The sequence below is a fragment of the Microcaecilia unicolor genome, chromosome 11 (assembly GCF_901765095.1).
Source record: "Microcaecilia unicolor chromosome 11, aMicUni1.1, whole genome shotgun sequence".
NCBI classification, from domain to species: domain Eukaryota; kingdom Metazoa; phylum Chordata; class Amphibia; order Gymnophiona; family Siphonopidae; genus Microcaecilia; species Microcaecilia unicolor.
Window position 1 is genome coordinate 27775293 of NC_044041.1, and position 16740 is coordinate 27792032.

Genomic DNA, 16740 nt, shown 5'->3' on the forward strand with positions numbered 1-16740 from the left:
TGAGGATATCATTATGCCTCTGAATAGGTCCCTGGCATGACTGCATTTTGAATACCGTGTGCAGTTCTGGTTGCCCCGTCTCAAAAATCTACTATAATAAAACGCTGCCTCAACATTCTGAGGACACTGACGTCACTGAAGTCACTCACACACCGGTTCGTGGTTTCATGGTGGTGAAGTCACACAACATCTTCATGCCCCACCCTCGCGTCACACGTGATGACGTCGAGGGCGGAACACCAAAACAAATTAACGCATGGGGAGAAGTTACTCCTCCCCTTCCAACAAATCCCAGCCGCCGCCGACGTGCAGATGAACCCGGCCCCTTTCGCCACATAGCCCCGCCCCCTACAACTTACCGCCCCGCCCACAGTAGCACACGCTTAACCTCACCAACCTCCCTCCCCCCCTGTCACCTCCCCTCCCCTTACACGTGTCTCCCTGGTGGTCTAGAGGTACCTGCTCTGTCGGGCCTGGAAAGAAAGAGCCCCCTCTTTCCTCCCGCAGCGGTGGCTTCCTTGCTGCATCGTGTGGGAGTCCGGCTCTCGGCGTTTGAAAATGGCCGCCGAGACTTCAAGCTGCCTCGCGAGACTTCAACTCTCGGCGGCCATTTTGAAACGCCGAGAGCCGGACTCCCACACGATGCAAGCTACCACCACCGCTACGGGCAGAAAAGAGGGGGCTCTTTCTTGCCTGCCCCGAACGAATAGGTACCGTAAGAGGAGGGGAAGGGAGTCCCGTGCCCGCTAGCGCCCGTTTCATCGGCGCCAGAAACGGGCCATTTTTACTAGTATATAATACAACTAGAAAACGTTCAGAGAAAGGTGATAAAAGATAGAACACCACCCTTACGAAAAGAGGCAAAACAGGGTGGGCTTTACAACATGGAGAAAAAAAAGACAACCCAGACAGGATATGATAGAAGTTTACCAAATCATGAGCGGGACAGAATGCTTAAACGGGGAACACAGAAACAAGGAGGACATGCCATGAAACTAATGACAAATCAAATTGTAGAAAAAAAATTCATTTTTTTTTTAGGCAGTACAAAATTAAGCTGTGGAATCTGTTGCTGGAGTGTGTAGGCAAGGACACCAACAGAGAGATTCAAAAGAAGAAATCTGAACAAGTTACTGGAGGAAAAGTCCATGAAAATTATTATCCAGGTAGACTTGGGAGAGCCATTGTACATCCCTGGAAATAAACTAGGAGAAATTGGATCTATTGTTTTGGGATCTGCTGAGTGTTTCTGATCCAGATTTGCCACTCAAAGAGACAGGATGCTGGGCTCAATGGACCTCGGTCTGACTCAGCATGGCCTTTGTATGGTTATGAAGAAATGGGATAAAAACCAAAGCTCAAAAGAGCACAACGGCAGGTATGAGTAGGATAGATCATCTGGACCCCGAGGTCTTTACCTGTTTCTATGGCACAGAAGGGATGGAGAAACTAGAGTCTCAATCTAAGTCCTGCATACATTAGTGGGACGACTTATGGAGTGGAGGAGTGGCCTAGTGGTTAGGGTGGTGGACTTTGGTCCTGGGGAACTGAGGAACTGAGCTCGATCCCCACTTCAGGCACAGGCGGCTCCTTGTGACTCTGGGCAAGTCACTTAACCCTCCATTGCCCCATGTAAGCCGCATTGAGCCTGCCATGAGTGGGAAAGCACGGGGTACAAATGTAACAAAAATAAATAAATAAAATAACCTTAAAAACAGGAAACAAAATGTTATACTCTGTACTGTTTACCTTGCTGACTCTGCCTCTTCTTGAGCAGGGAAGCCAACAGCTCCATGAGCCATTAACAGTGCTGCTGCCATGGACACATTATAAGCCGCGCTGGATCCCAAACCCGCTCCAGTGGGCAGCTCAGACCACACTATGATTTCCAAGCTTGGCAAAGCCCTGTTGCATATAAGACACGAACCAAATTTTAAATTAGCTGAATGGATAAGAAATATATACATGCCTACAAGTCCTGAAGCTCATTTTCAAAAAGTGTGTTCATGGGCCACCACCCCTTCTACCCTCAGCCAAATTGAAGAACATTACTTTAGAACCCTCTCTTCCACCCTGAGCTGGTCTCTTTACATGTTACTGAAAAGTATACCAGGTTTAAAAGCAGCACAGAGATTGTCCATCGGAAGCCAATGCAAGTTCACTGCCAAAAATACTGAGGCTGATTTTATTTCCCCAACAGGCAAGATGGGATAAATAAGAAATTGAAAAAGACCATAGCATTCAAAAGAAGAAATTTCTTCACAGAAGAGATCAACCTTGATGTGCACCGACTGGGGAAAAATCCAGAAATGCAAAAAAAAAAAACTTCACACACTTTTTGCCACAGTTCCTGTGAACAGATCTTCCCTGCAGGAAGCAACCTGGGTAGGTGGCTCGGCAAGTTTAAAATGGCAGTGGTAATGACATAGGGCCCCCTGGCGTCAAGCCCGGATATTCAATGCCTGGCTGTTTCCGGTGACTGGAATTGAATATCTGGGGGGGGGGGGGGGGGGGGTTAACTGCTAAAAGTTAACCGGTTAAGCCAATATTCAGCACTAACCAGTTAAATTTTAGCGGTTAAAGATGGGCCTGCTATTTATGAGGCCTATTTTAACCACTGAACATAGCTGGTTAAGCACTGAATATCTACGCCTAACAGGCTATGTCGCTCCATATGGCCGGTGGGCAGTTTATGTCCCACTGAATATCCGCAGTTTGGTTAATAGCATATCGGCACTATCAGCAGCAGTGTCTGGCCAGTTAAATAGCTTTGAACAACGGGGGGGGGGGGGGGGTTATTGTACTTTTTCTGTTTTCCATCACAGAGTCTCTCCCTTCCCCTCTTTTCCATTATTTCCTGTCCTCCGACATCTCTCTCCTGATTTCTGTCCTCTTCCAATCCCTTAATATCCTCTATTTCTCTTCCACATGAAACCTCCAATTAATCCCCGTCTTCCTACTCCAAATGCCTACTAGATCCATTGTGCGCAGATCTTTCGCATGCATATTCATTAGGGATATCCTGAAAACCTGGACTGAACTTAGATAAGCCTATGCTAAATAACTGCATTAAAGTTACAACACCGGTACCAACAATTTAACTTAAGCCAGTTATCACAATGGCTGAAAATCCGGCCAAATAGTCTTCCCTTTAACATAGTAACATAGTAGATGACGACAGAAAAAGACCTGCACGGTCCATCCAGTCTGCCCAACAAGATAAACTCATATGTGCTACTTTTTGTGTATACCTTACCTTGATTTGTATCTGCCATTTTCAGGGCACAGACCGTAGAAGTCTTGCCCAGCACTAGCCCCACCTCCCAACCACTAGCCCCGCCTCCCACCATCGGCTCTACCACCCAATCTCGGCTAAGCTCCTTAGGATCCATTCCTTCTGAACAGGATTCCTTTATGTTTATCCCACGCATGTTTGAATTCCGTTACCATTTTCATCTCCACCACCTCCCGCGGGAGGACATTCCACATATCCACCACCCTCTCCATGAAAAAATACTTCCTGATATTTTTCTGGAGTCTGCCCCCCTTCAATCTCATTTCATGTCCTCTAGTTCTACCGCCTTCCCATCTACGGAAAAGGTTCGTTTGCGGATTAATACCTTTATTTAAAGATGTTGAACCCAAGGCCATTTAATTCTTCTTATCCATCTCATACCTTCCAGTAGGGCCAAATCAACCTCAACACAGTTACTATGATCTGACTAATACACTTCAACTTAACCTACATCAACTCCTTTCTGCCCCCCCCCCCACCCCCCCAACAGGTCTAGCAGGTAGAACTCTTGCCTTGACCGATTCTTAGTTAACAGGGGTAGGAGGGGAGAGGAAGTGATCACCTGCAAACGCTAAACAAAATTAAACAGTGCATAAAAATTACCTGTACTTAGCACCAATAGATAAATATAAGTAGAGAAAGGCCAGGACAGCCAGATTTTCAGTATCTGCAGATTCACTCGCTATCCCGACAAACACTTTCAGTGCTGCGATTTGCTCAGGAGAAGGGGATTTAGGACCATCCGAGTCAGCTGCAAAAGAATATTGGTGCGATTAAATAAAAGGGATGAACAACTCTCATATGAGGAAAGACTAAAGAGGTTAGGTCTCTTAAGCTTGGAGAAGAGACGGCCAAGGCAAGGCATGATAGACGTCTATAAAATCCTGAATGGAGCAGAATGGGTAGGCATGAATTGATAGTACTTTTTTGAAAAAAGTAAACAAAGACTAGAAGACACTCCATGAAGTTACGGAATACTACATTTAAAACAAAATCGGGAAAAAAAAAAGATTTTTTTTCATTCAATGCATAGTTAAGCTCCGGACATCATTTTTGGAGATGTGTTAAAAAGCAGTTAGCAAAGCGGAGTTTAACAAAAACGTTTGGACAAATTCCTGGAGAAAAAGTCAATATATTTATTAAAGTAGACCTAGGGAAAGCCACAGCTACATAAAAATGTAAATCAATATTCAGCAAGATAGTCAGCCAAGAAGACATGGCCCTGAACGTGGAACTATTTATACATACAATCTAAGTGTATAAGAGGCGATAGTGGGTCAACACACATATAAAAGTTGTACATTTAACTGTGTGTCCAAAGAGATACAAGTGATATACAAATGATTATAGACATAGATATTCCCTTCAAGGGCTTTAATATAACAAATTGTTATAAAGTATAATTACACAAACTATTTAAAAACGATCCAGTTTTCTTTCACAAATGCAGAGCACTATTTCTCAACTTAGGGAGGGTATACATAAATCCATGTCTGGCATGCAGATTCTCAGCCTTAGCCTTGTGATGTCTCTCCAGCGAAACACTATAGGAGGGTTCTTTTTTATTATTTAAAATATAAATCAGATTTATGCAGTTGGGCAGCAAAAGTGTTAGAATAATGGAATACTTTCAGGCACTATAATAAATAGAGCCAGAGCTCAGATGCATCTCAAAATAAGAGGCTCTCTGAACGACAGCTGGATCAGTTCTGGAAGAGAAAATGACTTTTATATATTTAAAAAAAAAATTTAACAAGGTCTTTTATTGAAAGAAGTGCAGCATGACTATTACAATAATAGGAACCAGGAACATGAACATCAACTTCTGAAACGCAGGCTAGTACATAAGTAATGCCATACTGGGAAAAGACCAAGGGTCCATCGAGCCCAGCATCCTGTCCACGACAGCGGCCAATCCAAGCCAAGGGCACCTGGCGAGCTTCCCAAACGTACAAACATTCTATACATGTTATTCCTGGAATTGTGGATTTTTCCCAAGTCCATTTAGTAGTGGTTTATGGACTTGTTCTTTAGGAAATCATCTAACCCCTTTTTAAAAACTCTGCTAAGCTAACCGCCTTCACCACTTTCTCCGGCAACAAATTCCAGAGTTTAATTACACGTTGGGTGAAGAAAATTTTTCTCCGATTTGTTTTAAATTTACTACACTGTAGTTTCATCTCATGCCCCCTAGTCCTAGTATTTTTGGAAAGCGTGAACAGACGCTTCACATCCACCTGTTCCACTCCACTCATTATTTTATATACCTCTATCATTTCTCCCCTCAGCCGTCTCTTCTCCAAGCTGAATAGCACTAGCCTTCTTAATCTTTCTTCATAGTGTAACATCGACAGTCAAAAAGCAGGTAATTAGCTTTTCTGAAGGAATTAACTCTTTACTGGTGTCCAAAGATGCTGGTTTAAATGATTCTTGCTATGTCTCTATGGGGTTATAATTACGTATAATTTATTGTTACCTGCTTTGGTTAAAGCAGGATATAAATAATGAAAAATAAATACATACAAAATAGCCCCACAATGGTTTCACACATGAAACAAATTATACTCAGCTTTAACAAGTTAATGACGTCCATACAAATTGCTGTGCCCAGACAAGTCAATGGTCCACCCAGTCCTACATCCTGTCTGACAGTGGTTAGTCCCCAAGTCACCTGATGTGCCCAGCAAATCCTAATGGGATTTTAAAAAGATTTGAACAAATTCCTGGAGAAGTCTGTAAACCATTAACAAGGTAGATCTGGGGAAAGCAGCCTGGAATCTGTCTACTCGATAAGATCCCTCCTGGTACTCGTGACCTGGATTGGCCACTGTTGGAAGCAGGATACTGACCCTGGTGGACCTTTGAAGTGGCCTAGTGGTTAGTGCAGTGGATTTTGATCCTGGGGAACTGAGTTCAATTCCCACTGCAGCTCCTTGTGACTCTGGGCAGGTAACTTAACCCTCCATTGCCCCTGGTACAAAATAAGTACCTGCATATATGTAAACCGCTTTGAATGTAGTTGCAAAAACCTCAGAAAGGCGGTATATCAAGTCCCATTTCCCCTTTGGTCAGACCCATATATGATATATTGCTCATTCCCAGAAGCATGAAGTGGAGAAGCCACATCTACCTGGCTAAAAATTGTTAATAGATCTCTTCTCTAGAAACTCGCCCCTAGCCTTGGCCACCTTCTCTACAAATAAATTCCACAACCCAGCCGTTTGCCGACAAAAAAGCCTGTTAAAAATGGGAATTAAAACTGGATAAGAACATAATAGCCATACTGGGTCAGACCCATGGTCCATCTAGTCCAGTATCCTGCTTTGTCACAATTACCTGGCAGAAACCCAATTAGTAGCAACATTCCATGCTACCAATCCCGGAGCAAGCAGTGGTTTCCCCCATGTCCATCTCAATAACAGACTATGGACTTTTCCTCCAGAAACTTGTCCAAACCTTTTTTAAACCCAGATACGCTAACCACTGTTACCACTTTTGTGGAATGTCCTCTATTCCTAATTCTGTTTTTAAAGTGGTACATTTTAAGTTTTCACAGTTCCAAATGGTTAGTGCAAACAAGCTAAAACATTTATTAAATCATGTATTAATGTCAATTCTGCATACTTACCAGATCACATTTTCCACAGAAACAGGCCTTTTTATGTTGGCTGTGTTATTTCTACTCTCTGTTCTAAATGTGGTGTACGTGAAAATACCTTGTCTCATGCGTTTTTGGCTCAGTTCATTGATGCATATTAGTGGGCTAGATTGCAGTAGCATCCCCAGAAATCTTAACAAAATGGAACACTGTGGACCACTTACTAGAAATGAACAGATTTTGGTCTATAAAGCATGCATAATTAGCATAAAATGTATAATGCAGCATTGAGTTTTGGATCATATGCCCATCTTTTGACATTGGAAGAATGTATTTCACAACTTAGTGATGATGGAAGTTTGGGATGCCTGTCTAATTGATATACTTTTGGGCAATTTGGGGAGCTTATGTGCAACACCTATCTCAAGCATGTAATTCTTAATGAGTTGAAACTTATGACTATATTTCCTGAACTCCCCAGGTACTACTCAGGAAGTAAACAAATGTTTAGATAGTTTTATAATTGATCCATATTCAGTTATATGTTATTGTGGGCTGAGTTCACCTTTTTCTGTTGTTTTTTTTTTTTTTGTTACATTTGTACCCCGCGCTTTCCCACTCATGGCAGGCTCAATGCGGCTTACATATTGTATACAGGTACTTATTTGTACCTGGGGCAATGGAGGGTTAAGTGACTTGCCCAGAGTCACAAGGAGCTGCCTGTGCCTGAAGTGGGAATTGAACTCAGTTCCTCAGGACCAAAGTCCACCACCCTAACCACTAGGCCACTCTGTTCAAATTCTGTGACAATAAACCTTATTAGTTTATCGACTCTGCTGTCCTGGACCAACTAAGAATCATGGTTTGCGTTTTTGGGTCTGTGGGTGCTTTCTAGGAACTGTGGGACCCCTGGAGTGGGAGACTAGTCCAGAGGCAAGTGGGACCCAGTCAGTGGGAAGAGGGTGCTAGTATAGAGCAGTGTTTCCCAAATCTGGTCCTGGAGTATCCCTTGCCAGTCAGGTTTTCAGGATATCCACAATGAATATGCATGAACCAGATTTGCATATAATGGAGGACATGTATGGAAATCAAGTTCATGCATATTCATTGCGGATATCCTGAAAACCTGACTGGCAAGGGGCACTCCAGGGCTGGATGGGAAACACCGGTAAAGGTCATGTGCCCAGGTGCAGGCGGGCCTGAGCACTGCTGGGGACAGACCTCCTCCAGGTGGTCAGAGTGTTAACCCCAGGAGTCTGCTAGGCATTTCGTGACATCTGGGGTGGTAGGTTCCATGACAGGGAGGCAAAGGGTTATAATCAAAGCAAAACACTAGGTCGTGACAGCCACAGCAGCTCACACATTTACTCCCAGGGAAGGTGGGCACCGGGCAGTTTTCAAATAGCCCATTTACCCAGGTGAACAACTTTGAAAATTAGCTTTATGTATACACAAAGCAAAGCTTAATATTTAAGAGTATAGGCATCCAACTATATGATTTTAAAGGACTGCAGGCAATGTGATGATCAATTTAATTATCAAAATCTTGGGGAAAGAGTGTGCGAGGGGTCTGAAAGTTAATGGGGGAGGGGATCAAAGGCTGAAGTTTCAACTGGCCCTGCCCTAACCAAAATAAAACTGCATTTATCTTATAGATCTGTACCAGCCATTTTAACTTACCGGGAAATGCTGTTTTAAGGGTTTGTAGTGTGGCAACCTCCCAGTTTAAACAGGTTCCAAGATTTGGTAAATTTAGCAACACCTTCCCATGCTTACTGCATCTTATTCTAAGGAAGGTTCTCAAGTTCAAGCCGACAGCCAAGGCAACCTGCAGAAACAGAGAAACACTGCAAGTGAATGAAACAGTCGAAGTGTCGAGGAAAGACAAGGGTCAAGGAGTAATTCCATAACATACACACTCACACTTACGTAACATAGTAGATGACGGCAGAAAAAGACCTGCATGGTCCATCCAGTCTGACCACAAGATAAATTCATATGTGTATACCTTACCTTGATTTGTACCTGTCTTTTTCAGGGCACAGACCGTATAAGTCTGCCCAGCAGGATTCCCCGCCTCCCAACCACCAGTCCCACCTCCCATCACCGGCGCTGGCATAGAATGTATAAGTCTGCCCTCCACTATCCTCGCCTCCCAACCACCAACCCCTCTTCCCCCACCTGCTCCGCCACCCAATTTCGGCTAAGCTTCTGAGGATCCATACACACTCACACTTACGTGCCCATTACAAGGGTGAATGTTTAGGATAATGGCATCCACATACACACGTATGCATGTGTGTTAAGGGCCGAATTCTATATAGTATGCATAGCGTTCCACGCTGAAATCTAAGTATATTCCATAAAAACCTGCATAACTTAATTGGATTAACAAGCTAATTAGTGTTGATAGCAGCACCTAACAAGCAATAACGAGCACTAATTAGCAATAATTAGAATTTACACATGCAACTCGCTAAGAGGCATATTTTCAAAGCACTTTGGGAGGCTAAGTTCCATATGTTTCTATGGAACTTTGGGAGGCTAAGTGCTTTGAAAATAAGCCTCTAAGCGTATTCCCTAATGAATTGCACCTAAGTTCTAAAGTGCGCAGTTCAAAAGGGGAGTGGTCAAAAGTGGGGGAAATGGGCATTTCAAAATTTACACGCATTGTTATAGAATATGGCCCAGGGCGTGTAAATCTACGCACAGGGATTTACACCACGTTTTCATTGGTGTAAATGGAGGCACGTAGTTTTAGGCACTGGGATATCAACTAAGCGTAATCTATATACTGTGCCTAAATCATATAGAACACGCTTAGGTAGAAATGTTTTCCGTGCGGATTTTTAAAGTGCCATATATAGAATCTGGCCCTAAGTGACAAAATTCTACCCGAGTACTATTCTGTATCTACTCACATAGGAAGGAATTCAATAAATGTTGCTGAAAAACCGGCACTGAAAGAGTGCCAAGCGCTATTCTAGAAAGGGAGTGCACCCTTTCTAGAACAGTGCTCAGCGAGGATTCTGCGCCAAACGTTTGGGCACCACTTACACCTAGTAAAAGGAAAGTATAAATGTCAGTGCCCAACCCCCCCTCCCCCCAACATGCCCTTGGCCATGCCCCCTTTTCAAACACAAGTGACTGAAGTTAGGCTTTACAGAACAGCGCATAGAAGGATACGCGTGCAAATTTTTAAGGCTGGCAATCAACACCAATAATTAATAATTGACTTTACCTATGCCTGGATTACTCTCTTGCCCGTTGTTTGCCTATTGACATTGCCTATACCTGGATTACTCCCCTGCCTGCTGACTGCCTGTTAGCATTGTCTGTTCCTGGATTATTACCCTGCCTGCTGCCTGTCTGGCCGTTACGTTCACCACCCTGTTTCCTGCTCAGTCTCGTAAGTCCTGCAGGCCGTCCACACCTAGGGGCTCAACCTCTCAGCAGCGCCCTACTTGGTACAAGAACTCACAAGTCTGACACGTGCAGATCTGCCAGGGGAGGGGGGGTGAACATGGGTAGAATGTGGGCAGGGCCCTCACTTAGGCGTGTTAACCTATCTGTGGCATGTAAATACAGTGGAGCACCATTAGTACGCAGTGTTAGGGAGGCATGGCTATGCAACCGCATACTATCAGTGCAATATTATTACTGGAACAAGAACAAAATACTATAGTGTCAAAGACGCTGCTTTGCTTCATTTCCAAGCCAAGAAACCTTGTTGTAGCTACCACAAGGTCATTTCCAGTACAGCCTACTACTACTACTTATCATTTCTAAAGCGCTACTAGACGTACGCAGCACTCTACACTTGAACATGAAGAGACAGTCCCTGCTTGACAGAGCTTACAATCTAATGAGGACAGACAAACAGGACAAATAAGGGATAAGGACAAAGTGTAGCAAGATTCCGGAATCCCATAGTAGCAAGATTCTGTGCAGAATCCCAAAGAGTAGCAAGATTCCGGAATCCCAAGACTACTACTACTACTACTTATCATTTCTATAGCGCTACTAGACGTACGCAGCGCTGTACACTTGAACATGAAGAGACAGTCCCTGCTCGACAGAGCTTACAATCTAATTAGGACAGACAAACAAGAGATAAGGGAATATTAAAGTGAGGATGATAAAATAAGGGTTCTGAACAAAGTGAATAAGGGTTAGGAGTTAAAAGCAGCATCAAAAAGGTGGGCTTTTAGCTTAGATTTGAAGACGGCCAGAGATGGAGCTTGACGTAACGGCTCAGGAAGTCTACTGTGTATTATTGAGTACCACACATTCATTTTATGATTTTGGGAGGCAGGTTATTACCGCGTGTAAAATGATCAGGAGCTTTAATGGTGCATGTACTAAAGGTACTCCACTGTACTTACACCAGCTCTATGGCTGGCGTTATGTGCTGCTGCCTGTTACATGTGCATAGAAACAGTTATGTTAAAGCACTGGTGTCCAAACTCAGTCCTTGAGGGCTTCAGTCCATTCAGGATTTCCCCAATATGAATGAATCTATACGCTTCCATTATATGCAAATAGATCTCATGCATATTCATCGTGTATACCCTGCAAACCTGACCTGCCTGTGGCACTTCAGAACGGTTATAGCGCAGATCTGCCAGGAGAGGGAGTGTGCATGGCTGGAACGAGGGCAGGACCCTCACTTAGGCATGTTAACCCGTATCTCTGGCATGTTGAACCAGGTCTATGGCTGGCGTTATGTGCTGTTGCCTGTTGCACGTGATAGAAAAACTTATGAGTATTCTCTAAAGCAGGGGTGTCCAACCTCAGTTCTCGAGGGCCGCAGTCCATTCGGGTTTTCAGCATTTCCCCCAATGAATATGCATAAAATCTATTTGCCTCCATTATATACAAATATATCTCATGCATATTCATTGGGGAAATCCTGTAAACCTGACCCAGCGCGGGCCAAGGTTGGACACACCTGCTCTAAAGGAATGTAGGTGCTTACAAAATAGACTCCTATCGCGTGCTCAGTTACAGAATTACCCTCCACAAATAAAAGGGACATTTGAACACAGTGAACAGTCCACTCATTGAAATCTGCGTTGTGAATGTATAATGCTGCTTTGCGCAACAACTTTATGCTTTGTTATGTCAAAAGGGATAAAAATCAATTTCTCATTTCAAAAGTATTAATCCTCCCATGATATCTGCAGAATTCTCTTCCTGCACTTGTGGGGGCCATCTGAACACTGTTGGCTCTCTGAACCACCCTATAGCAAGAAACAGCACTAAACATACCAGATCTGAATACATACCCTGTTTCCCCGAAAGTAAGACATCCCCCGAAAATAAGACCTAGTAGAGGTTTTCCTGAATTGCTAGATATAAGGCCTCCCCCGAAAGTAAGACCTAGCAAATTTTTGTTTGAAAGCAGGGCCGCCGAGAGCCGGACAAGGCCGCCCCCGGGCCAGCCCCCCCCCCCTCCACCCGCCCTCCGTCGCTCCCGGAACTAACCTTAAACGCCTCCTTTCACCTTCGCAGCAAGCAGCAGCAGGGCAGACCTCTCCTTCCTTCCGTGCCCCGCCCTCGCGGACATTACATCAAGCGAGGACGGGACACGGAAGGAAGGAGTGGCCTGCCCTGCTGCTGCTTGCTGCAAAGGTGAAAGGAGGCGTTTAAGGTTAGTTCCGGGAGCGACGGAGGGCGGGCGGGCCAACCCCGATGTTTCCCCGAAAAATAAGACAGCCCCTGAAAATAAGACCTAGCGCATTTTGGGGGGCAAAAATTAATATAAGACAGTGTCTTTTTTTCGGGGAAACACGGTAAGTGTTAACTGAGTCCCAGGTATTTACAAAACAAATTATCCCAACTGTACCATGCATCTTGTTCCCATCATGTATCTGCTCTTGGTCCCTCAGCTATACGGTAAGCTGACTTGTAGAAACTATTTAGCATCATATCGATATTAGTTGAATATTCTAATACATGTTTATTAGGTGTATCATTAGTATCATGCTAACATTGTATTATATCCGTTTCTTATATTTAAATTCCAGTGCTGTTAAATGTATACATTTTTGATACTGTTTCACTGTAGTTCTATATTAGGACTAGGGGGCATGCGATGAAACTACAGTGTAGTAAATTTGAAACAAATCGGAGAAAATCTTTCTTCACCCAACGCATAATTAAACTCTGGAATTCGTTGCTGGAGAACGTGGTGAAGGCGGTTAGCTTGGCAGAGTTTAAAAAGGGGTTAGACGGTTTCCTAAAGGACTTGGGAAAAATCCACAATTCCAGGAATAACATGTATAGAATGTTTGTACGTTTGGGAAGCTCGCCAGGTGCCCTTGGCCTGGATTGGCCGCTGTCGTGGACAGGATGCTGGGCTCGATGGACCCTTGGTCTTTTCCCAGTGTGGCATTATGTACTTATTTTATTAGGTTTCAATTTACTGTATTTATATTTATTCTTGGTTATTTTACTATTGTTATGCTGTTAACAAAATTCTAAGTTTTATGTTAAACCGTACCTGCTGTACACTGCCTTGGGTGAATCTCTTAAGAAAGGCGGTTAATAAATCCCAATAAATAAAAATATGCTATGAAACAATAAAATGGGCTATGAGCAGTGACCAAGTCCCCAAGGAAAAGGTCTTCTCATCTGTGTTAGTTTTACTTTGCATACACCAGGTGCTGAATTAGATTTTAAACCCATATTCAGAGGGTTTTTTGGAGTATAGGAGCAGATGTAAATATATGAGGGATTGTGCACTACTGAGAATAAATCTAGGAATCAGACACACACACATACACTGCCTTTATAAAAACAGGGGCACATTTTGAAAGCTTTACAGACACCCTCTTAACTCTGCCTGTTCTGTGCAAGTTCAATTCCAGCATGTACTGAAAAAAAAATACACAGATTTCCAAAGAGCTAGCTGATGTTATTTGCAAATTTAGTTCATCAACAGCTGAAAGAAAGGAAAAGAGAATGTTATAAACATCAAACAGTATTGTTTCCAAACATAGAAAAAAAAACGGGTTTCCCTACCTTTCCATGTACCACTGCATGTTCCCCATGTAAGATAACTTTCCCAGGGGAGGACACTATGGACTCCTGGGCCAGCATTTTTAAGTAGAATCCTGCAAAGCAAACACACCATTTATATAAAGGGTCATGCCAGCTCTTTACCAGATTCTATTTAACAGATGTGGCTAACAAATCATACAATGCATTTTTATACTTCACGAAAAAAGTGGCACAGAGTAAAACACCATACAGAGTCAGTAAGCAGGGGTCCTATTCATCGTCTCAGGCACCCCAGAGGAGGTGTATTCCTTCTAATGGTGCAACTGGTCAGTAAGTCCCCCTGAATTTAGGTTGCCATTAATAGAGGCAACATTGCCCATCAACACCCTGCATGGGATGGCACATTGGCAACCCCTCCTACAATCCTACCTCACCACACCATCACAGTTACAACAGCATAGTATAGGAATGGTATGCTGAGTATGTGCTGAGTTACAGTTTTTTGTACAGCGAGTGAGACTATGCAATTTGTTTCATTATGCACTAAGCATATTACCACTGGTAATGCCATGATAACTCTCTTGGATCACTACCCCACAGCGGATTAAGGCCAAGATGGATCACAGCCAATAAAGAAGAAAAAAAAAAAAGCTAATACAGATACGTGAGGTGCTATAGTACAGAACTGGTAATAATTTCACATAAGTACATAAGGATTGCCACACTGGAACAGACCAAAGGTCCATCAAGCCCACTATCCTGTTTCCAACAGTGGCCAATCCAGGTCACAAATACCTGGCAAGATCCCAATGGCCCATCCAGTCTGCCTTCCTCAGTAACCACTAACTCTTCCTTCTCCTAAGAATCCCACCTGCCTGTCCCACACTTTCTTAAATTCAGATGCAGTCTTCGTCTCCATGACCTCCACCAGGAGGCCATGCCACACATCCGCCATCCTTTCCGGGAAAGAATATTTTCTTAGATTCTTCCTAAGTCTATTTCTTCTACAGGGAAAAGGGAGGAAAAAAAGGTGGCGCAGTTCATCCACTGGAAAGTGTGTAAATGGTACAAGATTGCCATAGGAAAAAAAAAAAAAGACACTGGGATTCAAACCCTGAGAGAGTTGCAAAGAATAAAGAAACTAATGCTAGGCCATTCCCATTTAATAGCTAAAATCTTGATGCAATAGAGCAGACCCTGATAAAGAAGAACAGAAGAAGCAATGCAAGTGACTATAATCCTCAAGTACTAAAACTGAAATCAGAATCCAAGGAAATGTACCAGAAAGATATAGACCAGTCCCCCTTGTACTGGGCACCGCTGGCCTAAATTAAACGAATTTCCACCAAGCATCACAGTCAAATGACTTCTCAAGGCCAGACACAGGCTCTCTGACACAATGCAAGAGAACTAACTGTCCATTTGAGAGACCGGGGCCAGAACGAGCAAATGAGACCAACTTTACAAAATCAATTGTGGGTACTACTACTACTATTAAACATTTCTGTAGCGCTACTAGACTTACGCAGCGCTGTACAAATGAACATGAAAAGACAGTCCCTGCTCAACAGAGCTTACAATCTAAATTGGACAGAGAACAGACAGCTAGGGGTGGGGAAATTGCAGTGGTAGGGGTGATAAGTGAGGGTGTTGAGTAAGAGAGTCATGGTTAGGAGTCGAAAGCAGTAGCAAAGAGGTGGGCTTTAAGCCTAGACTTGAAGACAGCCAGAGACTGAGCCTGACCTACTGGCTCAGAGAGTCTATTCCAGGCATAGGGAGCAGCGAGATAGAAGGAACGGAGCCGGGAGTTAGCAGTGGGGGAGAAGGGGGACGACAGGAGACATTTACCCAGCAAACGGAGTTCACGGGGAGGAGTGTAGGGAGAGATGAGAGCGGAAAGGTACTGAGGAACTGCGGTGATTTAACCAGAGCTGACATTGTGATGTCATAATGCCTCAGTCAACCAATGCCTAAGAGTCAACCTCATCAGTGATGTCACAATGGCTTGACTGTCCTATACTTGGCTCATACTACTACTACTACTATTAAACATTTCTATAGCACTACTAGACTTACGCAGCGCTGTACAAATGAACATGAAAAAGACAGTCCCTGCTCAACAGAGCTTACAATCTAAATTGGACAGACGAACAGACAGCTAGGGGTGATAAGTGAGGGTGTTGAGTAAGAGAGTCATGGTTAGGAGTCGAAAGCAGTAGCAAAGAGGTGGGCTTTAAGCCTAGACTTGAAGACAGCCAGAGACTGAGGCTAACGTACTGAACCTCACCCCGAAAAAATGAGCCCTCTCTGGACACACTAAAGAAGTCTGCTGAATAGTGAGAGCGCTCAAATACCCACAAAACTAGCCCCTAGGGAGACACTACTCGTAGGGTTACCATATGGCTCCAGAGGGCAGATTACTGCCATATAATACATACCAGTGCCCACTCCGGGAGGGAATCCAGAGGTAACGCACTCCTCCTGCCCTCCACCCTCCCGGAGGAGTCATGGGATGCATGAGGGAACACCCAGGGTAACACACACTTGCCCCATCCCCGAGGGGATTCCCGCGATGAGACACATCCAGGAACCCCGAAACAGCGCCCTAATTCCGCACTTACCTGGCGAGCCCACCCTGCAGACCAGTGAGCCTAAGTTCCATCCCTTCCTTACCATCCAGCGCCTGCCCACAGCCGGGCAAACAGACACCAACCCCCGCCCCGCCCCCTTTTCCAACCTATCAGCACCAAGAAGCTTAACTCCGCCCGTGCTCTATGTCAATAGAAGCAGCCTATCGGGTTGCAGGTGACCGTGTGGCCGAGGAATCCGTCAGCCAATCAAG

General features: G+C 44.1%; 1 protein-coding gene across 3 annotated transcripts in view; it reads right to left on the minus strand.

Annotated features, from left to right (window-relative positions):
- The window catches only part of MVK (mevalonate kinase), a 51616-nt gene extending 35017 nt beyond the window's left edge, over positions 1 to 16599 (minus strand). For 2 of the 3 annotated variants that reach the window (XR_003943868.1, XM_030219737.1), the window contains exons 1-5: positions 16520 to 16599; positions 13920 to 14011; positions 8574 to 8721; positions 3899 to 4046; positions 1750 to 1908 (exon numbers count right to left, since the gene is read on the minus strand). Coding sequence is in view for 2 of the 3 variants with exons in the window: in XM_030219737.1 (XP_030075597.1) it covers positions 1750 to 1908; positions 3899 to 4046; positions 8574 to 8721; positions 13920 to 14011; positions 16520 to 16574 (602 nt within the window). In the remaining variant the exon portion in view is untranslated. The remainder of the gene's footprint in view (positions 1 to 1749; positions 1909 to 3898; positions 4047 to 8573; positions 8722 to 13919; positions 14012 to 16519) is intronic. The other variant, XM_030219738.1, reaches the window with a different exon arrangement.
- Between the last annotated feature and the right edge of the window lie 141 nt (positions 16600 to 16740).